Source organism: Amphiprion ocellaris, chromosome 7, assembly GCF_022539595.1.
Source record: "Amphiprion ocellaris isolate individual 3 ecotype Okinawa chromosome 7, ASM2253959v1, whole genome shotgun sequence".
Taxonomy (NCBI): domain Eukaryota; kingdom Metazoa; phylum Chordata; class Actinopteri; family Pomacentridae; genus Amphiprion; species Amphiprion ocellaris.
Window position 1 is genome coordinate 17,592,836 of NC_072772.1, and position 24,144 is coordinate 17,616,979.

The following is a 24,144-nucleotide window of genomic DNA, read 5'->3' on the forward strand; positions in this document are numbered from 1 at the left end:
TAGTAATAAAAATCCCATTTTGAGTCTAAAGCTCAGAGGTCTGTCTTGTGACTGACATGGTTTAGGTGATTTTGATTATAGAGATTGTCATACAGCAAAGGACATAAAGTGACCTTTTTGCACTAAGCCACATTATTACTTGCAAAGTGACATGCGGTAATGTCTTTTTTTCTGCTACATTATGTACGTCAGTGCAACGAAACACTAATACCAGACTGGGAAAACCTGTAAATGGAAGCAGCCAAAATGTCACACATAGGAAATTGATTCACTGTTGAGCAGATAATGTTGAGAATCACTGGATGGAAACCACAACTGACTATCAATGGAAACAGCATCTGATAGGACTAAATGTCAAAAGGAAGCATCACAATGTTGCAACGATGGGTAAGCCTGCCTGGGTTGAAAAGCCTAAATCTGCAGCGAGTCTTTGGTCAGGGACTGCAGGTTAGATAGCACTAGCATCAACAACAGAGGCTGCCTTAAGCATCTTCTTCTTCTGCTTTACACTGTACGCTGCAGGAGCCTAAACAAACACAATGTCAATCTTCGCTCAGATAAGTTTTAAATTAGATTGTACTGCAGGCAGACATTGCTGTTTTCTGCTTATGTCAAGTCAAATCCCCAGAGCTCATAGCTTTCTTTAGATATGCTTTTTTTCTCCAAAGCTTTTAAGATACAGATCGGTGACAAAATAAAGGACAGGCATGAACCCTCGACCCCTATGGTGAGGGGAAATGGTGGAGCATTTTGTTGATTTGAGTCCTCTTGTCCACTTAGAGGGAAGAGTCACTGCAGATCAATGCAAGTGTTCATTTTTATCCTATGGCGAAATATTACTATTCAGATGGGAGTGGTTTCTTCCAGGATGACGATGCTGCCATTAATAGGGCATGAGGGGTCACTGAATGGTTTAAAGAAAATGGTATGACTCATATGCTAGCACCTTTACAGTCACCAGATCTCAACACCTATGGGAGATCACGACTCAACCACCATCATTAACACCAAATGAGGGAAAAATCCTTTGGATGAATGTTGCTCATCCGTCCAGTAGAGTTCCTGAGACTTGTAGAATCGGTGTCAAAGAATATCAAAGCTGTTCTTTCAGCAAGCAGCAGCCCAACACCTTACTAGGACACTTTTTCCCTTAATGTGTTACCCATCCGGATGTGTCACGTGTCTTTCAAAGGGATACTAGCATGGAGCAGATATAATTATAGGGAAACTCAGTTGGCCTTCTGATTAGGAATATGTGGAAAATAGTCGTTAAAATTGCTATTTCATATGTTAAATACATACTGCATCCTTTAGTGTCAAATACCGGTATCTATACTTTTCGAACAAAATATTGTTGTAGTTTTGCATCCATGCATCTCCCCTCCACTCGTGCTCCTTGGATAATGTGTGCAAAACAAATATTGAGCTATTTAGATAAAACAAACCTGATGATTAACGTGTGTATATAGAATTTGAATCCATGCCCTGTCTACACTTTCCTCTCTTGATTTAATACATTTAATTAAAATTCAACCTAAGGCTAATCGTTAGTCACTTATTTGTTGAGTCATCAGGAGGCTGATGGATTATGCCAGTGCATCGTCTTTTTAGAACTATTTGCTATAGGGTTCAAATCTATTTAACTCAGACACAAAAGAATTACCAATTTGTGAGAAAAATTGCTGGATGGATTTTTCTTTGAATTTCCTTTTTTTTTTTTAATGTGCAGATATGAGTCACTTGTTGCACATGCATGCAACGGATCAAGGGCACAATGTTCCATGAAGCAAAATATGAATCATTTACAACAGTATCTGTGTCTATAGCAACATAAGGCTGTCCTTGTATCTACAAAGTTTGAACATTTAGTCAAACCCATTGTCAATTTTTTGTTCTTCTCTTCCCTCCAATGCCATCTTTCTCTCCATCATCCAACCTAGACAGAGGATAGTGACCCTGGAGGAAAAAAGGTTCAGTAAAAATGGACCAGGTGGGACATGACTCCAACATCTGACACAGCTGCATTTACACAGGTGTTCTTCCATGAAAACCCACTTTACTGAGTCAGGAGAAAGTGGACCGACTTAGAAAGGAACTGACATGTTTGAAAACTCGCCCACTTGTTAAAACTGCTGCAGCACAAATCGACATCAAGATCAGGGGAACAATTTCGATCGATCATTATTAAATTATCAAGGAAAGTAAAGCTGCAACAACAATTACATTAATAATGCAAAGTTAACTTGATTATGCACTTTTGCTTTCTAGCACACACTCAAGCAGTTCAGATGTTTGCAGTGAGTGTCTTGGATTGTTATTATATCTCAGCACAGTGAACCTGCAAGGAATCAGTCATGTTCATTTGTCCACCGAACACAGTGTCTCAGGAAAATGCCGTATTGGCTTGAATTGGTTGTGATCGGATCACTCTTGACTGACCAGCGGCCGTCACTGCTTGGTTTGTTTGTCGATCACTCATAGCATCAATATCTCTGGAAAACACTAATTACTCTGCCAAGGAACGCGGCAGAGTTACATGACGATCGCCGTTGGTTTGTTTGGACGGATTTGGATGAGATTTATCAGGGAAGGGCAGAAATGACACAAGGACCAAGTGATTAGATTTTGGCAGTGATGTGGCTTATAGTCTGGATCCATGCATTTGTTTAAGATTTCTGTATCATTGCGAGATAGCAGCACGGCATCACTGACAACGAACTAAAACTATGACAACGAGTGAACACTACATCAGCTGCCTGCTGAGGATTACATGATTGCGATCCTACTGCACATCAACCACTGCAGACCATGAATTTTCTAAAGATTTCCTCAGTCAGAAATCATACAACTGAGCAACCTTTGCAGAGTACTGCGCTTTGAGTGCTTTTCTAGTTACTCCGCCAAGGAACGTGGCAGAGTTATGTGATGATCGCTGTACATGAATCCGTCTGTCCATGCACAACATAATTCAAAAACGGAAGAACGAATTTGAATGAAACTTTCAGGGAAGGTCAGAAATGACATAAGGACCAAGTGATTAGATTTTGGCAGTGATGCGGCTTATAGACTGGATCCACAGATTTGTTAAGGATTTGCCATTGAGATAGCGGCACGGCGTCACTGTAACTATGACAACAAGTGAACACTATGTCAGCTGCATGCTTACGATCACATGATTGCGATCCTACTAGAAATCGACCGCTGTTGACTTACCAGGACATATGTCGGAAATCACACAAGGAACAATTCATTAAATTGTGGGTTTCATCAGTTGTCCCATCAATTCCCGCCACTACACATATTTAGGTCACGCAATTCGGTATCCATACATAACATGCACATGCATAGCACACGCCTGTGCTCAGCGCAAGGTCATTTTTATTAAAGAAATCATACCAAGATTGAGCAGCCTTGGCGGAGTACTGCACTCCCTGAGTGCTTTTCTTATTACTTTTGTGACTGGTCAAGGAATTACTCATTAATCTTAAGTTTCATAGAATGTGCACCTGTGTGCGTTGAGTGTAAATATCATGCTACTTACCTCTGTATTATTCACATGTTGGTAATCTGTACACTCACTGGACCCGAATTTCCTCTGTTGAGGGTGGAGTTGGCTTGAGATTCAGCCATCATTGTTGAATCTGCCTTCCTCTGGACGCTGCTGTTTAAAAGAGTTTGTATTTACGGTAAAGAATTGTTCCAACGCTTCCTGTGATTTTCAGTCAGCAACAATACCCAGCAGCTGAAATAAATTTGGATAAACAAGGCAAATCTGCAGCACTTCCACTGGGGGAGAATTGGAACGTCCTCTCTGCTGAGCCCAGAGGTAGATTTCAGTCTGATAAAACAGATGTTTTGCAAAATGTGTTGCAAAATTGAGTATTTAGCCAAGTAGATGTTATGTGGATCTACCCTGGAATAGTAAATATGTCCATATAACTGCTATATTTGGCAGTAAAGACATTATATCCCTTCAGCCCGGAGACGAGAAAATCTGAATGACCTTCTGCCAAACAAGGTTTATCCAGAAAATTGAGTCCAGACAACAGTCAACTGAGTATATTCTTTCTTCAATCGATTTTTTAAATATTTTTTTTGTCTGCCTGACATGGGTAAGCTGTTGCCATGGTAGTTCAGATGAAGCAGGAATGATAATTGTTTAACCATCACAGTGTGTGAATTATTAAAACCTAGAGGGCATGAATGAGCTGATGGAGAAATAGAAAAGAAATGAGACAGAATGAGGACTTATCATTTTCTATTTGTTCATTGGCGGGTGTTTATTAAGTCTTTTCATGGCTCTTGAGGCCCACGACTGTATACATGAGACAGATGCAAGTGCAATTTGCGAGTGAAGCTCCAAGATTCCAGCCTGTCCTCAGAGTTTTTAAAGGAATATTCAAGAACTTTCATGAATAGTGGAAGAGGCCCATTCATGAATAGTGCAGCAGACCAAACAAAGAGAAGAGCAGAGGAGAAAATGGTGGCTGAGTGCGACCAGCTCTAACAAACAAATCGCCTCTGTCTGCTAACGAAGAAGCATTAATTTAATGAACAAATTCTTTTCTGCATTAACTGGAGGCACCTTGTAAAAAAAGGCATGTTCATCCTTTCACAAATCAAAATTATTCAGCTCATGAACAATTTATTTAGGCAAAAGAGTTGCTGAAAAATTCATCAACAAAAGGCAAGCTGCGCATCCTAAACCAAAATACCTAAATCCTGTTATGTCACATGAAATAACCATGTCCATAAAACTACAGCAAAACACAGACACCCCCACAATATACTGACTAGTAAGATGGGAAGGATACAGTTACTGCCAACAAGGTACAGTAACAGCGAAGGCTGAAAACATATCAAACATATTGAAACGACAGTGTTATCTATAAATAGCATCAAGCAGTCACAGCTACCATTCAAAATCAAACCATTTATTTTCTCTCCAAATATTAAGGATATAACAGAAATGTTCTACTACAGCTCAACAAACACATCGACAGTTTCATACAGCCACTCTGACACAGGCAATAAATTAGACAAAATGTGTCTATCTCCTTCACAATAAGAAAGTGACACATGTAAATCATCCAGGTATAAAAATATAGACAGTGTTCATTTGTGTTTGCATGTACAGCGTCAGTTTATACCTCACCAAATAGTACCACCTATGGTGCTATGGTGCAGGCAGAATAAACAGAAAATATCCACAAGGAAATTAGATTTCTCTCTTTCCCCAGCTCAAGGGTATAAACCTTTTTTCTCTAGGAGCTTGTAGGCAAAAACTAAATCTAATTATTTGCATATTTTGCAGTGGCAAATATCACACTGGTGTAGCTTTCCATAAGTTTTACCACAAAAAGTAAACTCTATCACTAATGTGACTTGGTGCGTGGTGGACTGTGGCACAGAAGACATAAATCCAGCTATTCAGTACCTCCAGTAGGTCCAGAGGTTGCAGTTACATCTCCTAACCACCAGGGTCCCCTAGCACTGAGATTCAGCATAGTCCTCATCTACAGGCCTCTTTTTTAGGTTGTAGTACTCAGCCTCATCTTCTGAGTCCTGGAAGACAGCAGAGAAGGAGACAGTCAGTTGAAACTGCATACATACAGACAGACACACAAAGACCCAGACACAAAACAACTTCATTGGTAAAATCAATATTTTACAAACCCTCAAGTCCTGTTGTCAGACATAGAGGGCATGTAAAATTAATCATATGAAATGTATCTGGCAGACATGTCTCATTAAGTTATTTATGGGTTGAAAGGCAATGTGTTAAAATGAAACATTCTGTACTGTACCATTAGATACAGCTGACAGCATGTGCTCCTTTTTGTTTTGGGTGCTGGTTGGTAGACGCCATACTCCTCTCTGATAATTGCAGACAGACAAAAGCAACGGTTAGTAATAACAGTGGCACTGACAAATGCTATGAAAAAGCTTGTCTGCCTGGTTCTGACACAGTATCTACGTGTTTCAAACAGGTTTGTAAGGACTGTAAGGAAGAAGAAGTCATCTCAAAAGCAGAAAAAAAAAGTATTTTTTAACTAATGCTCTTCATGTTTCTCTAGGGTTTTTTCTGATCAACACAAAAAAACAGACTGCAGCACTAACTTTTACCCAGAATTATTTGATATCTATGAAAAGAAAAAGGAAAATTTCAGAAATCTGAAAATCTTGTTTCTGCTGAGAAAAAATAAACTATCGTAACCATTCAGAAATCGTCCAATCAATATGAAGTTGAAACAATTGAAAACAAGAAACCCATTACACTAGTTATGCCTGAAAGTAACCAAATCTGACTACCATCTGGGATAATGCTCAATAACAGTGTTTTAAAACAACAGTGTCTCTTTTTAAGGCTATGGCTACACTGCACAGGTAACGAATGCTGACCATTCACAAAACGACTGCTGCAACACTACACTTTCTCTCCTGTAACTGGCTACAACAGGCCTGATGTGTGCATAAATGGTGCATATGTGCTGTAGAGATTGGTGCTGCAAACATATATATAAATCAGTCTTCTATTACTATTTTTTCACACAAAGTTTGTGATAGCCCTTACATGAAGACATGGGTCAAAAAATGTCCACATTTAAAAAAAAAAAAATGAAACTACTGGTACTCAACAAGTGTCTACTTTGTAATAAATATGGTCTTGATCACCCTGTCTATATTTATTTTTGTCAGTTTCAGCTGGCAGTTGCTTAGTAACACCATCCCTGACAGAAAGTACTGTAGTCTGTAATACTTGCCAGTATTGTGTAAACTCTATGTCCAAAAGTCCAAAATCTGAAGACACACCATTCAAAAAAAAAATGAAGGCCTACTGTGTTGATTTGCTACAAGCCTAAGCTGCACCTACGCTGCAGATGTAGCCAGTAAAAATACACATCGTGCAGCACATCCACTCTGCGAGTAGTATGCAAAAGTTACATGTTCACTGTAGCTAAAGAGCTGTTATGTGTGGCACCGTTTCTTACACGGTATTTATGCTAAGCTAACTGACCTTTTCACCCATCGAATGCCTCAACTGACTCTCAGAGAGGAAGCAGAAAAGCATATTTTTAAAAATGCCAAACTATTCTGTCAAAAATGCTCGGGTGCAATTTATACTAAAACACTGTGATCATTTTGGGAACTCCAACTAGAGTGAAGAGAAACAAAAAAGGAGTTGCATCAGAACCCTAAAATCAATAAAAATGAAAACAAAACTGAGAACAAGTACAAATGCTACAAAATGATCAAAACTAATCATAAACTGGCTCTGCTTCAATAATAATAAATTGAATGCATCCCTAAAGTAAGTCAGTTCCATTTTAACAAGCAGTGGCTTGTTTAGAATTTATATTTCTTCATAACACCAGTCAAAAGAGCAAATACCAGCTGCTGTGTGACCTCGAATCACAGGGACTAACAGTGTTGCATTACAAACCAACCAACTAGACTCATTGCTGATTCATAGCACCTTCCCACAACACGTAGACCTTGCTCAAATCAAATGCTTAGCTCAAACTTAAATTCTTGTTTAACCTTTATCAAATTAGCAATCCTGACGCACATCTATAACCACCAAAGCCTGTCGTGACTATCATTATTCCCAGGAGGCCAGCTCCAATGATTGGTAGAATAAATCTACTCACCCTTCCGTGACCTCAATGGGTGATCTGTAGACCTTTGACTGGTTATGCTGCTTCTTGGGACAGAGCATCCATCCAATCAGAATGAGTGTGATGATACCAGAGGGGAGGAGGATGAAGGCGAGGAGGACTGCGACGTCAGAGAAGCGAATGCTGGGTGCTGAGGAAGAAGCAAATGTGAGGTCATCAGACACAAAATAACATGACACAGGTCTTAATGCCATCTGCGTTTGGTTTTCACTGTACAAATATATATTGGACACATAAATCAGACAAAGCACGAAGTATTTACAGCAGCTCTACAAGTGTCACTCTGCACTTGGTAATAGCAGTGGCAATATGACATTTACTAAAATAAGACAAAACAATCATGTATTCAGAAAAGCATTTGTATAATAAATATGCAATTGGATCCAGCAGCTGGTAGGAAACACCTAGCCTGGCTTTGCCCCGAGGTAACGCAAAATTTATCTACCAGCACCTCTAAAGTTCACTGGTTAATTAACTACATGTTCCTTATTAATTTGTGCAAAGTACAGAAACAACAATTCACTATTATACGGGGAGGTTGTGCGACAGTGTCTTCCTACAGTGACTTCCTGGTTGCCTAGCAACTGCTGCCAGATAAGAAATAAACAGACAATATGTAATGCGTTAGTTAGTGAGCTTTAGCAATGTTGAAGTTAGATATTTACTGCACAGACAAGATAGTGGTGACAGTTTTCCCATCTAACTCAGAGGGAGGGAGCAACTTAAATCTGGTGAGCTGTTTTCAAGTCATCACTGCCTCTAACCGTCCACAGTCAGGTGACGGCTGAGGCAGGTTAATAGGTACGAGACAGAATTCCTCCATGATGACAGGCTTACACAAACATTACGTAGATGTTTGGATTAGTCTGCCATCTATAAAAATATGTGGCTGGAATTTGAAAACTTTTCCACTCAGCTCCGTCTCTGGATGACCACGTTATACAAAAAAATAGCAAGAAACTCTGATAGAGTTTTAAAATCATTTGATAAATAGGATTTTTGCATTCAAAAACTGTGTCTGTTTTACATCTTTGGGGTCCGGATTTGACCGCTGTTATGCTTTCAAACATACACACAGGAGGAAAAGAACATGGTGAAATATACAGATAAAGAATTTCGACATGTATTTTGCTTGTCTTACTCTTCGGTGTGACAGTGAGGACTGTGTGTGACGTCGGGGACCCGTGGACATCGGGAGGGTTCCTGACTGAGCACGTATAGGTCCCATTATCATTCAGTGTGGCATTGATCAGAGAGATGGAGCCATCCCCACGTGCTGGACTCCCCTGCCACTGGATTCGACCAGCAAACTGACCCTCAAGAGGAGGGAACGCCCTCGAGGAGAAGTGGAAGAACTGGAAGGCGATAACAGAGGGTTAAAAAATCATAAATATATGCAATATAATACAAACGTTACTTGTATAAAACAGATTGGTGTGGTCAAACGGAGTGGAGATTCAGCAAGGTTGCAAAACTATATGATATTGGTGCAGAGAGAAAAGACATAAAACATAATTTGCATGTCCCCAATGACTGACAACTGATTGGTAAGATTCAGGGAAGGAAAAAAACGTTAATGTACAGTAAAGTGAAACAAGTTACGTACTGTGCATGTTTTACTCACCGTCTGACATGTATAGTGAGAGTAACACCTAAAATGTGTAAATCAATGATCAGTTTTCTTTTCCAGAGAGCACAGAATAAAACTAATCACATCTAAATCTAACTTATCTGGAGCAACAGATGGTGGCGGCACATTTTCTTTTGGCAATACTGTTGATAGCAGAGTGAAGAGGGCTCTGTGTTCAGTCTAAGAAATATGAACAAAAATCTAATGGAGCAACAGCCAAAGGACATTCCCGTATAAATCTGCAGGTGTCTCGAAAATTTACATTTCGAATTTACCCTTCGCTTTAACATTTACCTCATCAGCCTGTTTGCAACAACAAACTCAATCACTTATTACTCCCACGTCAAGCTGACCCAGGCCTCCTCGAAACACGACATCCAGAGTATGAGTGTGTTGTGCGAGTGGGTGAGAGAAGGGGGAATGAAAATCTGGGAACACTACAGTGCATGTTATTCACAGTGAGTAAACAGAGTGTAGAATTGCTTTTTCAATTTAAAGTTTTATGATGCACTAGTAGCCACAGACTTTGGCAGACAATATTGAAGGTTAACACATATAAACACAAATAGAAAAAGGACAAGCAATTAGTGATTGAATCTGAAAGTAGGTGCTAAAACGTTGACTAGACCAGATAAGAAACCTTTAAATTAAGGTTATAAACTACCTTCAGTAAACAACCATGTACTCTGAGTGACTGGACTTCAATCTTCCTAAGCATAACTAGCACTGAACTGGTTGAATCAAATGAGAAACAAACACATCAAGATGCTTTGAGATTATTTGGAGGATAAAAATCAGAGCTGCACGGTCATCAAAGCAGAGCAGAAACAGTTAGTGATTTCTTGGACGGGGCACTGTGTATCTCGCCAATTCATGCAGCTGCTTCTATATTAAACCTGAAGGGTTCTAAAAAGGCACACATGTTTCTAGTGGATGGAGATCATCAGCTCCACCGGCTCTGCTGTAATAAGCAAGGGGTTCTATCCAAATTCACAACCGTGGGGACGCATGGCAAGCCAGTAGCAAAGATGATGCCTTCACTGTCATCACAGTATCCAATAGGGAAATTTGTCAAAATTATCTAGTCAGGATTTTTCTGACAGATACTGCAATTGTGATTTGATTTTAATATGATATTTAAAAGTGAAGCTTCAGTTAAAATTCACTGTTTAATAGATTTAAAACCTGTGATGTGATGGAGCATTGCCAAATGAGTGAGGTTAGATCAAAAGTGTGACACATAAGGAGGACGGCATGAATTTGTAAAACCATTGACAGTTCAAACCTTGGGTCACTGCATAATGCATATCCTGAATTGCAGCCCTTGCAACTTGCTAATTGCATTGTTTAAAACTTGATTTTGATGTAAAATCAATTAACTGTTCAGCCCTTGAGTCAGACAGCACACTCCTGAAACTTCACTTTGACCTCCATCTGTGCAATTTACTATTACACCAAAGGTACATAACTGTCTTAAGTCAGAAATCAGACAAACTCTTTGAGCCAATACAGATAATAATAACAATAGGTAGTGGACTCAAGTATGTGAGCAGAGACAGATTGACCTTTTTGAGACGTTATGACAATTTAGGCTGTATTTGCAGTTGTGCATTCATCATAATAAACACCATGTTATTCAGCGCAATAAATCTGAACCATAAATAACAATCTACAAAACCTAAAAGAGTCTCCCAAAAATCGGTGAAGCATTACAACACACTGATGTCTGCTATAGAGAAGTGAATATGAATCATATTAATAATAAGTAAATTAATATGTTAATGCAAGTTATACCTTGACATGGTGTTAAAAAAGAAACAGAATTACTATGAAAAATATACAGTATGTGTAGCATTCAGTAAATGAATGTAAATAATAAGAAAAAAAGCAGCCTTATTTATAAGTATATATTACTTCAATGTGTTCATGTCCTGTACAAACTGAAATGTGTCAAAACTATTGTGGAGCAGTATTTACTTCTTAAATCAAGATCATGCAAATGTGTGAAACTTGTGTGAAGTGGATACATTTACTGCCTGAAGTGTGTAAAACACTAGCAACAATGTCAGCAAGGATAACTGTGTATGGCTTTCCAATAAACTCAGGCCAAAAAAAGGCAAGCGTAAACACAGAACCACCTGAACAATCACTGCCACTGAGAGTTTTATGGTTTTACAACCTTGTGTCTGTCAGCTATGTTTTGCGAGAGACTGATTGTAGGCCTGGCAGAGATAAAGCCAGTCATCCCTGTGCACCGTTATTCATACACAGCTGATCATTTGAGGACTTGGCAGAGCTCAGCCAACATGAGAGCAGCTTGAAGTCAGTGGCTGCCTAAGAGTCTGCAAGAAACAAACATAAGACCCAGTGGTCCTTTTAAATTCATGAGAAGTGCTGCAGCATGGCTAAGGATAAAGGACTGTTTTCTACTGGGACCACCTACACTACGTATCTGAGACATTTAAACAAAAGCTTCTACTGACGTGACAAACTTAACAATGCCTGAAATGTTAGATCATCATAATAGATTCAAATTTAACATTATTCAGCAGAATTCAATTGCCAGATCCTCCAATTACCATCAGCCTCCACTGATATTTGATTGAGCATCCAGCCCTCTCTTCTCCAATCCACAAAATTAATTCTCATCAGGACTGAGGTAATTATGCAAGCCACTGAAGCACTGCAGCAATTCAGATTGACACTAAAGCTTTGGCAGCAAAATTATATTTTCTGATAGAGGTTTTCACATGCTTATTCATGGTCTACCCCACTGTGATATACGACTGGGGACACACAGGCCAATAAAGCAGCCAAAACTGCTAATGAAATTGGATGGGAAGTAAATGAAAGCTGAGAAATAGAAATTAGAAACTTCCAGACTCGGTTCCATCTATGGGCTGCATTAGGAAACTGCCACTTATTATTTATCTCTGACTAAGAGAGGAAGGTAGTTGGGTTTGGCCAAAAGATACCATAAGCATTGGTGTGTCTTTTTCTTAGGTAGTAGCATACGCACCTTTGGACATCGGTGCAGCTTTATGAAGTAATACCATGGTATCTGCTGACACACACGTGCATGTACACGCTAACACTATGTCATAAAACATGCAGAGTTTTTTCTGCTCCTCCCACTGCACTCTTTTAGACCAAAGAACTACATGCTAATGACTAAACCAACAGCACTCCATATCAGCAGAGCCACAAAACATTAGCTTCCACTTAACTCTAAGTGCTCCTATAGGAAATGACTGCATATAGGGTTGCAGCTACCACAGTATGGATTCCGACAGCCCAAAATGCTATTACACAGAACCACACTCGATGGGTATCTTCAAGTACAAATGGAAGTTCTTAAATTATGTGGTGCATTTGTTTGTGGACTGGTCAGTGAAACCCAACCCAGAGTGTGCTGGGTTAGAGGACTGAGTGCAGTTATGGGTTAGGAAGGATACATTTGAACACATTTGGAACAAGACCACAACACCATCACAGAGGAAGGGGTATTAAGGCAGCTAACCAGCCTCAGTTTACTGGGGAAGCTTTAGAAAGGCACAAAGTGTGGACTGGAACGTGAGCGGGTAAAACCTAAACATTATCTGAACAGTGAGACTAACAGATCAAAGTTATCGGTGCAAATAGCATCCATATCATAACTGAGGCAGAGTTTGCTGCAGGATATTATTACCATCACAGCAGGTGCACAGGGAGGTTCAAAAATCAGTCAAGTCAAGCTGAACGCAAATAAAGTAACCACATATTCAAACAAGTTGTGTTTGTAGAGTAGCAAGTCACGTGGAAGCCGCATACCTACACAACAAACAGTCTGTGAAAGGGCTCAGAAATAAAACATATAGAACACCATGATGCCTGGTAGTCCATTTTATTCTGATTCTTTTCCTAATTAATCAACTAAGAGTGTAGCCTGTACTCATGCTTTCATATAATCGCGACTGAATCTGAAACAAACTTTTAGAATTAGGCTAGTTTCTACTAATTGCTTTTGAGCGAATAATATAGGCTACGTAGTGTCTTCAGAAGGTGGTGGTGTCTGCTACATGACACAATGCTGTAATAAACTGAGTAGAAGAAGCTGGAAACAAAACCACTTGTTTGCCAACGAATAAAACATCGTAAGGAGGCACAACAAACAAACAAAACTTATGCCATCTACAAGAGAAAAATGGAGAGAAGTCGTCAAGAATTGTTTTCAAACGAAGTATTCCATTTTGTCAGCTGGTGTTAACAATCCTACATGCAGAACAGTTAATATGTTTATTCATGTATATGATGTTGGTACACACACATATGTATTTATAAAGGCATACATGTATATACAATGTATACATATATTATGAGAGGTTTTTGTTGGACTTGGGTGTGACATAACCAAGAAATTATTTAGTAAATACATTGGGAAACAAGAAAAGCAGTCAGAGAGTACAGCACTCCGCCAAGGCTGCTCAGTCGTAGGATTTCCGATGGATGAAATGTTGAAAAAATTTGTGGCAGAAATCACGGCACTATAGAATGTAGCCATTTAATATAGATGTACCCACAAACAAAATGACCTTGCGCTGAGCACAGGAGAGTGTTATGCATGTGTATGTTATGTACGTATACCCAATCACGTGACCTAAATATGTAGCGGGAGGGAGGAATTGATGGGACTCAGAAACACCCCCACAATTTAATCAATTGTTCTTTGTGTCATTTCAGATGGATAAGTCCTGATAAGTCCACAGTGGTAGATTTGTAGTAGGATCTCAAACATGATCAGGCAGCTGACGTAGTGTTCGCTTGTTGTCATGGTTACAGTGACGCTGTGCCGCTATCTCGCAATGGTACAGAAGTCAGTTTCTGAAAAATGTTGCTACCAGACAGACAGACAAACCAACAGCGATCGTCACATAACTCTGTCGAAGCTCCGTCTCCTTGGCAGAGTAAAAATGGAGGTAAATGAGAAAATAATGTAAAATGCACATCTTAGAATGACTGACTTTGCTGACCAGCTGTCCAAGACCAAAACGGGCTTTAAAATCAGTCACTAAAAAACTAACTGATTAAAAGTGTGGAAACATCAATAAATAAATAAAGAAAGACTCTGTTTCGGTTTCAAGGACCATTAAGCTCTAAAATCCAAGAATGAGTCAATACACGTTTTATGGAAAATATATTGCACAAATAGCTTATGAATGAGTGCACTGGCCAAAACAAGCACAGAAACATTTGCATTTTTTTATAGGCTGGTATTAAGGTTTAAAATAAACTGTATTTGTTCATTTTAAGAAGAACAGTCATTTTCTCACAGAATTCAGATGAACGTGTACTCACTGTCTGTGGCGGGCCTCCACTCTGTGGCCTGTAAGACCAGTCGACAGTCATCTTACTGGTTGGCCTACTTGTGGAAACAAATGTGCAGGACAATGCGACGGCATCCCCTCTAGATGCATGGAGCTCTGCTGGAGTACTCACTGTGATGGAGGAGACTAGGGAAGGGGCTGGAGGGAAAATTAGAAAGGAGGAATAGGATAAAGGAAGAATAATATAGAGGTCAGGGGTGAAAGCAATGAAATGAGTAGATCCACATGTTTAAGTGGTAAGGAGAGAGCATGGGGGAAAACAGACAAAGGAGGACACAAGGTGAGTGGCAGTTTCCCAGCTTACTTTAAGCTATACAGTAAATAAAAACCCTGATAGCATCTACAAATGTGCTCAAACCATGATGGCATAAAAGTGTCGGCACAGCAAAGTCCTCCCGTTAGACACACGGAGCTGAGTGACACTCTCAAACAAGTTTCTCACCAGCCTCTCTTGTTGAATTTGACAGATTTGCCACACATCTGTCTGTCAGGGCCTTCGGCTACAGATAAAGCTTCATCCCTGTGTCTGTGTAGATGTGTTTCCATTGTTATCACTTCACTGAGAGTGCTGAAGGAGTCCAGTCACAGCGCTATCCGCTATAAAAGCTGCTTAAGAGCTCGCTCAACCGTGGTCATGAACAAGAATTGAACTCTAATGGCTTTTTTTTTTTTTTTTTTTTTTTTTAAAAACCAAAAAAACTCCTTGTTCGATTTGCACAAATACTGGACACATCTCAGTTATTCAGTCCTTGGAGACTGAACAGAAGCATATGGAGATGATCCTGTAAATTTGTGCTGTGGGCTAAAGATCAGCCATCTAACATGCTTACAGTGATAATGTCACCATGGTCACATCCAGCTTATGGATATTTCACCCTGCTCAAAATCTTAGTTGCACATGCACATCGTTATATGCATGCCAATATCTGCTGAACACAAAAATCTGTTATTTTTTTTCCCCTTCACAGTACAAGCTGTCAAGATAATTTACTCAAAACCACAAATATCAACTCCACGGTGGTGCTAGAGGAAACAATGTTTGCCAGTGTACAGAGGGTTTATCCTCTGGAAACTATGAATGTCTGTAGGAAATTTTATGCCAGTTGTGTTCTTTTTTATGTTGTGGTTTGCTGGAGAGGGAACATTAAACAGAGGGATGCTACACGACTGAACAGACTAGTGGGGAGAGCTGGCTCATTGATGGGCACAGAGCCGGACTCTCTGGTTTTGGCAGCAGCGAGAAAGACCCTGGAGAAGATTCTCTCCATCCTGGACAACACCCAGCATCCTCTGCACAGGACTGTGATCAGGCAGAGGAGTGTGTTCAGCTCCAGGTTGCTGTCTCTGACCTGCTCCACTAACAGGCTTAAGAACTCTTTTGTCCCTCTGGCCATCAGACTGTACAGCTCATCACTGAGTGGTCAGATGGGGTCGCAGTCATGATCATATTAGGACTGATCCAATGTGATGGTAGAATGTCTATAGACCTTATGCAGTTTACAACTGTTTTCATACTACCTGTCAAAATCACTTCAACCCACTTAAATCACTTTAAATCACAGTGCCTTGAAAGGTGTAAATACTGTATATTGACTTTTAATACAATTAGTATTTCTGTAGATTTTAAAATTAGAAGTGTTTTGTTTCTAGTTTGTACAACAAGTTTTTTAGAGTATATACTAACCTTTAATGTTACTAACCCGCCTGCTTTGTCTTTTTTTTATTTTTGTAAGCTGTTGAATACTTGAATTTCCCTCAGGATTAATGAATCTATCTATCTATCTATCTATCTATCTATCTATCTATCTATCTATCTATCTATCTATCTATCTATCAGATGTCAATCTATTTTACTAAACATATCAAAGCATTGACCTGACTCTGGTAATATATATAAAGCCTAGAAGCTCACCAAAGTAATTAGAAATTATCCTGTGGTGACGCTGAAGTAATAGAGCAAATACAATTTGTTCTATATATTCAGGATCTGTATGCACTATGTACTACTTCAGTCTGAACTATAAATGTCATTCTTATGGTGGTTACAGCCAATCACCATCCTTGGTGTGCAAAATAAAAACAAAGGCATCATCTTAATGATCACTGTCACTCTGGAAAATCTGGAAATCATGGAAAACTGGCAGTATTTCTATATCAGCCAACACTGACTTTAATACATTACTGTTTCAGGGCATAAAAAGTCATTTTCCATTGCTGAGGCCTCAAACTGCCTTTTCCCGAAGGAGCAAAATAAGCCCAGCAGTCGGCAGACATAACAAATCTTAGACTGACACTACTGGGGAAATTAGAGACTCCAACAGCTGCGATAAGGACAAAGTTTATTTTACACAAAGGAGCATGAGAGATCTCATACGATCAGCCTGATTGATCTACAAAGAGCTCGGGGTGAGCGAGTCGACGACGTGAACAAAGCTATCTCTTCATAAAAGTGGAAATGGAGCAGAGGAGCCTTGAAAGCTGAACCACTCTAGAACTTGAAGGCATGATAGATGCTGACAAACTAGTAATTAGTGGTGGGATAGGAAAGCTGGCAGCTCATCAATGGTCCTGTTGACACCCGGTTTCTGGACATTTATTAGAGAGAGGGGGAAAAAAAAGTGAGGAGGAGGACAACATCTTACTGTGATAGTCTCCTAGCTGTCCTGAAGTGACCCTGGCAGGAAAAACTGGCTACATTTGTTTATACATCCTGGCAGACACATTGCATTTTGTCTTGCACACAGGGCAAACTGTAAGTGTAAGTGTAAAATAAAAAAGGAATCACAAACTCTTTCGGTCTCTGATTAGGCCTGAGATACAGAGTTGCCATTAGTGGGTGCATCTCTCATTTTTTACTCGGACAATAAAAAAGGCCAGATGTTTAGAAAGAGAGGGAGTCCACAGTTTACATCCATGTTTGTAATGTACTTGGCAAAAAAGACGGTGCTCTTAACTCACAGCATACCAGCTGTCAGACTCCTTCCAAGCCTGGTTTCTTGCTCTGGCCTATCATTATTACGAGCTGTTTCTGTTTTCACAGCGGCTGACTGAAGATTTCAGGAGGGAGACAGGGGATATATCCCCCTTAATGCGCCAAACACATGCATTCATAAACAAAAAACGCAAAGGAGGGCATAAGAGTTATGATGCTGACAGCTGTATTTCCAAATAATTGTCAGGTGAAGTTAAAGTGAGCTTTTGAAATGTTGCAAAAACTAAAAATGCAGAAAATGCAAGTAAGGCTGTTCCCATTAACTCCTTTGCAGCAAAAAATCAAGACTGTAGTGTGGTCTGAAGGTGGCGGTACAGGCTATGTAACATACGGTTCAAATAAACAGAGTAGAAGAAGCCAGAAACAAAATTATGGGTTTGCTCCAATATCCGCACTTTTATACTATACAGTATGCTAGAAAAAGATCCTCTCCTACATCATATATCAAATGCAGTCTGCCTAAAACACCTGGATGTCCTACTATATCGAGTCAGATTTTGCAGGTGCTTTTCTAGGCCATTCTGACCCATAATCCCCTGCACAGTTACGTCACAAACATACTGTCCTGCACAAGTATAAACAGGCTTGAGGCACCAAGAGAGCACAGACAGATGACAACACATTTCGCACTTCAGACCAAGTTTAAGACCCAATGTCATAACAAAATATTTTGTCCCAGCTGTATGCATACTGCATTAAACAGTATGCACTTTGTAAGGGCAGCTGTAGCACTGAAACGAAAAGAAATAAAATGTGATTTGGAACACAGCACAGTTGTTTGCTAAGAAGTCAGGCAAGTTGGCAACCTTTTATTAAAAAAAAAAAAAAACAAAATGAAAACGTTATTTTGTATTCTGCCAAAATACACATAAAAACACATTATGGAAACATAATTTATATGTATGTCAAATCAGCAGATAAAATATTAAATGACAAAAGCAGATTTAGAGTAATTTAACATTTCAGAATACCTGAGAGCCTTACCATTATATTCCATTATAACTTGAATTGTCACTGGGATTTAGTGCTTCATTTTACATTAATGAAGACATTTCCACCTTAAATTGACGCAGAAGTAGAATAAATGTGGGCACAAAAATTTGTCAAAGCTAGGGCTGCACTATATATTATTTCAGGAAGTGTGATGGGACATTAGGCTAAAACTTTTTTGGCTACTTGATACAAAAAGAAACTTGCACGGTTCTTACTTTGCATGACTAATTTATAAAATAAGTCCATCTAACACAAAACAATCTACTCAGATGGAGGGTTCTTGGTTTGTTTGTTTTTTTTTACGTTTTTCCACAAGAAACCCAGTTTGTTTCCCTCCAGGCTCCACACGTGCACAACAAAATGAGTGAGAAACAGGAGAGAAACACTGAAGAGAAGGATCTGGTTGCAAGAAGAAACACAACACCCGCTGTATGTAGCACTGTGAGCAAAAACAGGTACTTTGTCAGCAGCAGTTGTTGCCACTGCAGGAGGCAACAAAACTCTATTTCTTTGACCATTTACATCAGCACCATAAACCATCCATCCATTATCTATACACCACTTACTCCTTATTAGGGCTGCAGGGGGCTGGAGTCTATCCCAGCTGACTTGGAGTGAAGGCAGAGGACATCCTGGACAGGTCACCGGTCTATCACAAAGTCACATATACAGACAAACAATCACGCTTGCATTCACACCTACAGACAATTTAAAGTTACCAGTTAACCTCAGCATGTTTCTGGACTGTGGGAAGAAGCCGGAGTACGTGGAAAAAACCCACAGGGAGAACATGCAAACTCCATGCAGAAAGACGCGAACCTGGGATCTTCCAGCTGCAAGGTTAAAGTGCTAACCACCAAGCCACTGTGCAGGCCGCACCATAAACCTCAGCATGATAAGTGTAAAGCCAGATCTGAATGATATCCAAAGCAAATAAACTGCTTGAGAGTTACATCACATGAAAAAGGTTCCATGCGAGTTCAATGTCTGTGAAGATTCTCAGTCATCCAGGTCATGGTAATCATAGGAGTTTCAGTAAAAATCAACCAGACTTCTCTTGTAGGTGATTTTTAAATTCTTTGCTTAAAAATAAATTTACATTTTTGAGGCATGTACACCCCCTACAAATCTTCCATCACTCTAGCATGATTACACCTGTCCAAATAAGGTTGTGCAAGGTGAAAATCCCTGTATGTTTTGTTATTGCAATTAAATATAATACCCCAATGCTAGGTTTATCCAAAACCGTGCAGCCCAAACTGGGAGGGAGGAAATGGTTTAATGTCCCTGTAGTCCTAGGGGAGGACGTCCAGTTCTAAATGTGACCCCCTAATGTTCGAATTAAATCTACGCCCATGTGGTTATTTAGAGTCATTACCACAACAGGAGCTCATTAACTGACGGATAAACAGACTACTACTCCACGTCTCTAATATTTCGTATTTCGAAGACGTGACTGTCTAAAATACACAACATTTTACCTCCACCGCGTGGAAAGACAGACGCAGTTAAAAACCTAAAAAAAAAAAATAAATAAACATGGCGTTTGTTGGTGTTTACAAGACTGTAGAGCTTTTTTCCCTTTAGGCCTACCTTCTTTATCTGGTGGAAATGAAGCGTGTAGAGCACTACACAACGACAGTGGGACACCATTACAGAAAACTCGAGTTTACATGGCTTTAAATAAGTTTTATAATCGAACAAACACCGGCGCTCGTGTCAACTAGCAGGAGGAGCTTTCAGCTACACCGAGCTGTGTCCGGTTTACTCACCGAGCAGACACAGCAGCAAAACCACCCTCAGACCGGAGTTTTCTTCAAGCAGTCGACGCATTTTCAGATGTGAAAACGATTCCTGTGGCGTGACGATATGAAAAAAAAGTCCAAGTTGCGTCAAAGTTTCGGCAAAATTGCGTCCATATCTATCTGGTCATGACTCAGAGTCTCCGTTGCGCCAGCAGCGTGTCTACCTGCCAAACAGGTGTATCAGGAAGTGGAGCTGCGGACTAAACGTATTTTAAAGCTTACGGGTTGAATGGAAGGAGACACACCTATTAAGGAACTATAATGGCAACTCAACAAGGTTTTTACAATTCAGACGCAACCCTGACTGGAAACGTGGATCGTCTAATTCTTCAGTTCTTTGTTGTATGTTTTTTTTTGTTTTTGTTTTTTTAAATTTAAATCACGTAAAATGCAGCACAAAGTTAGAAATCATAAATCACCTCTTAAATTCGAAACGTACATTTCTGGAGCACTGAGTTGCACGGATTCCTTCATTTTTCATACAGGTAGCAGGACAGAGTCAGTAAATGGGTCATTTGGGAATTGGGGGACATTTTACGTCCCACCCATCAAATTTCAAATAATCCATGTACAAAATACTAAAACATGCAGTTGTCCTGAGACCAAATACAAAAAAACAAAAACAAAAACATGGAGAAAAGAATGTTTGACAAATATTTTTAAAAATACGGAATAAATCCGGAATCCCCCCTAAAATGACATTTTTCTCTTGTCCCACCCAACTGATGACCAAATTGAATCTCAAATAAACATGAAAATGAAATTTTTATCTCCCTTTTTTGGTATTATTTTTTCATTGATATCTCTTATAATTGTGGGAACATTTTTTTAAAATCAAAATAATATTTTAAGTAATAATCATTATGCATGGAACATGTGTCCCACAGCAACCCTGTTAGCGTAACCTTTTTAGCTGGTAGAAGAAGAAGAAAACAGTGAATCACATGAAACACTGGAACTAACATCATCAGTTTTCTAAAAGAATAGTTAGAGCAAAGCTATGTCCTCTCTTCTATTTTTCATATTTTCTTGTTAGTCTTGACTGAATGTCTCACTCTACTTCATCCAACCCTGTTATGCATATTATCAGGAAAAGACAAATTATTTGTACTTTTTTCTTTACTATTTTCCATCAGTGTTTTTCCTCTTGGTCAGCAGTAACAGCTAGCTAAATATCTGGCTTCTACTCCTGAGAAAAAGCACATAGCACATAATAGCATGGATTAGCAACCCTGTTACTGTGATTAGAGCAGGGTTAGCAAACAACCAATAAAACATGGAATAAAAATGCTACCATTGATGTGTGCGCTGAGCCAATTAGGCCTTTGACAGTTTATTACCTATTATTGATGAATATGTAGCAGAAACCTGTAAAAGAGAAGGTTTATTTTTCAAAAACTTTGAAGCCCAAATGTCCTCCAATTCTGGAACGACCCATATATCTTGGAGTCACACACAAAAATCTGAACTTCTGTGTTTCAGTGGGAAAAGTTCAACCACAGGCAAAATATCCTGAGTTTATTTACGATTTCAACACTGAAAATTCCACTGTCCATGTGTGATATTAATTTATCTATCAGCTGAGCCCTTTAGGGTACAATAAAATGTGTCTTCATTGCCATATTTTGGAAGTTACTTTAATATTTGAAGATGTCACATTCTAAAATGCTCACAATAATGTCTATGGTGCAAATACCCTGTTGTGCAATGGAAAAATCTCCCTGCTACATAAACATAACATGGCTGAAAAATATTTTGACTCCAGTAAATGAATCAAACTCTTACAGTAAAATAACATCCAGTTGTGATGGAGCTCAGGATTCAGCTCTGTAACAAATAAAAGAAATACAGCGGATTAACTGTAACTCTATGTGACAGCAACTGATAGATCCTGACCGTTGCTGTCTCCATCAGTGATTTATTTATGACAATTCTGTCACTTTAGAGTTGCTCATATAAATCCCGCTGGTGTCTGTTAGTGTCAGTACTTAATAAACTCAGAGTACAGGCTCCTACAAACAGCTGGAAGCAACAAACACATTGTCTGAAAGTCTAAAGTACATTTTCCAACAAAATGTTAACCACTTGCTTTGGAATATTTGAATAAACATTTACTTCTCTTTCTGTATAAAGAATACCATTGATTCGAATGCGACAAAATCTGGACCTAGTTCATAATTATGCCAAAAAATATTTGAGATTTTAACTTTTTTATTTTCAAGTCACCTGCTAAAGATCAAGAAAGTGACCGTAAAATGATCTTTTTGATGATTGAAAAAAAAGCAATATTACTTTTAAAGACAAAGAAAAGCAGCAACTTCTCCATAAAATCTCCAAACAACTGTTTTTTTCATTATAATATATGACCTAAACTATTAATGCATCCCAGCATAAGATACAAACCAATAATAATACTAACAAAAGAAAAGAAAAGAAAGGTTATAAAAGGTTGAAATTAATTTAAAATAATGTTTTACTAAAACAGCATTTCAGCTGTAACCATGAAGTCCAGTCTATTTGAATTCATTCACTTTTTGCAAAGAGTAAATTCGCTAATCTAAAAGTAGTTTTTGTGTATTTTTTTGATGTTATTTCTAGCTAAGGATGTTGTCTGTCTATAACAGCCAAGGGCCGCCCAGCCAAAACAAAACAATATTAGATATCTTCACCCATCTTCATCCCCCCGTACTGCCCCCCTGGAGGCCTTATCTCCCCATCCAGCCTCTGTATAAAACCATGGATGCTCTATTGGGACTCCCCTGGAATTTCTAGGCGCATTATTCCACTATCCCTGTCCCTGATCTCCTGTCTTTACTGTTGTAATTATCTCTAATGGGAGAAGGTATTTGTTTTTCTTGCCTTTGCTAGCTCAGTTTCACTGGGGTACAGTGTTTTATCTCTCGACTCCATGTTTGCACAGAGCCCTTTTGAAGTTTATTTATGTCTTTATTTGGTCTGAGTTGTCAGTTCCATTCTTACATCCATCTGGTCTGCCAGGAGCGTTTACTCCGATCTCTCAACAGAGACGATGCTGCGGTCGCGTTGCGTAACTTCATTTCATGGCGCATCAGAGGATATAGACTGAGAGCAGCATCCTCTGGTACTCTGGGCTTTGCTCCCTGTAAAACACTGTGCATGTATCAGCTGTGTGCTGTAATCTGATTTAACACAGTCCATATATCTAGATATTTTATGTGGAGTCAAGTGCATAATGGCTTGGTGCCATTAGAAGAAGAGAAAAGAACATTTCCTGAGCAAATAATCCCTCGCGTATTCTGTAATTTGATTAGCTGCAAAGTTGATGAGTTTCATGTTGCTTGCTAATTTTATTCAAATTAAACAGTAAGGCTCACTAATACGGGTTCCTGAAAAGCAGGGTTTTCATACAACTAATTGATATTATGGCAAGTAAATTATGTAGCTAATTCTAATATGCTATCATGGACATGGACAGTGAGATTTGTGCTGTAGTGCAGGTGAATTCTGTGCAAAATAATTATGCCGTTCCATAACCCTTGGACAGAAATCCAGCAGATTCTTCACAGCGGCACTGATGTACACAGTGTTTTTGGCCTGTGCTCTTACCTGGCTGTACTTTGTGTTTATGTTAGATTCGTTGCTAAATCAAAATTCACTGCAAACTTCTGCAGACATCCTGTGAAATATGAGATAAAGACGCGAG

General features: G+C 39.2%; 1 protein-coding gene across 1 annotated transcript; it reads right to left on the reverse strand.

Moving 5' to 3' along the window:
• Positions 1-4,918: 4,918 nt before the first annotated feature.
• On the reverse strand, positions 4,919-20,653 carry mpzl3 (myelin protein zero-like 3). Its single transcript, XM_023279170.3, has 6 exons — positions 20,430-20,653; positions 14,644-14,810; positions 8,821-9,034; positions 7,653-7,809; positions 5,808-5,877; positions 4,919-5,565 (listed from the first exon to the last, which is right to left on the reverse strand). Exons 1-6 carry the CDS (start codon positions 20,488-20,490, stop codon positions 5,488-5,490), a joined length of 747 nt encoding a protein of 248 aa, XP_023134938.2. The 5' UTR covers positions 20,491-20,653; the 3' UTR covers positions 4,919-5,487.
• Between the last annotated feature and the right edge of the window lie 3,491 nt (positions 20,654-24,144).

Bases quoted from the DNA above. Each gene is read 5' to 3' on its own strand.
- mpzl3 (XM_023279170.3), bottom strand. From the start codon at position 20,490: ATGCGTCGACTGCTTGAAGAAAACTCCGGTCTGAGGGTGGTTTTGCTG. The intron at 14,811-20,429 runs GTGAGTAAACCG...TTTTCCCTCCAG, and splicing joins TTTGCTGCTGTGTCTGCTCG to CCCCTTCCCTAGTCTCCTCC. The intron at 5,878-7,652 runs GTGAGTAGATTT...TGCAATTATCAG, and splicing joins CCCATTGAGGTCACGGAAGG to AGAGGAGTATGGCGTCTACC.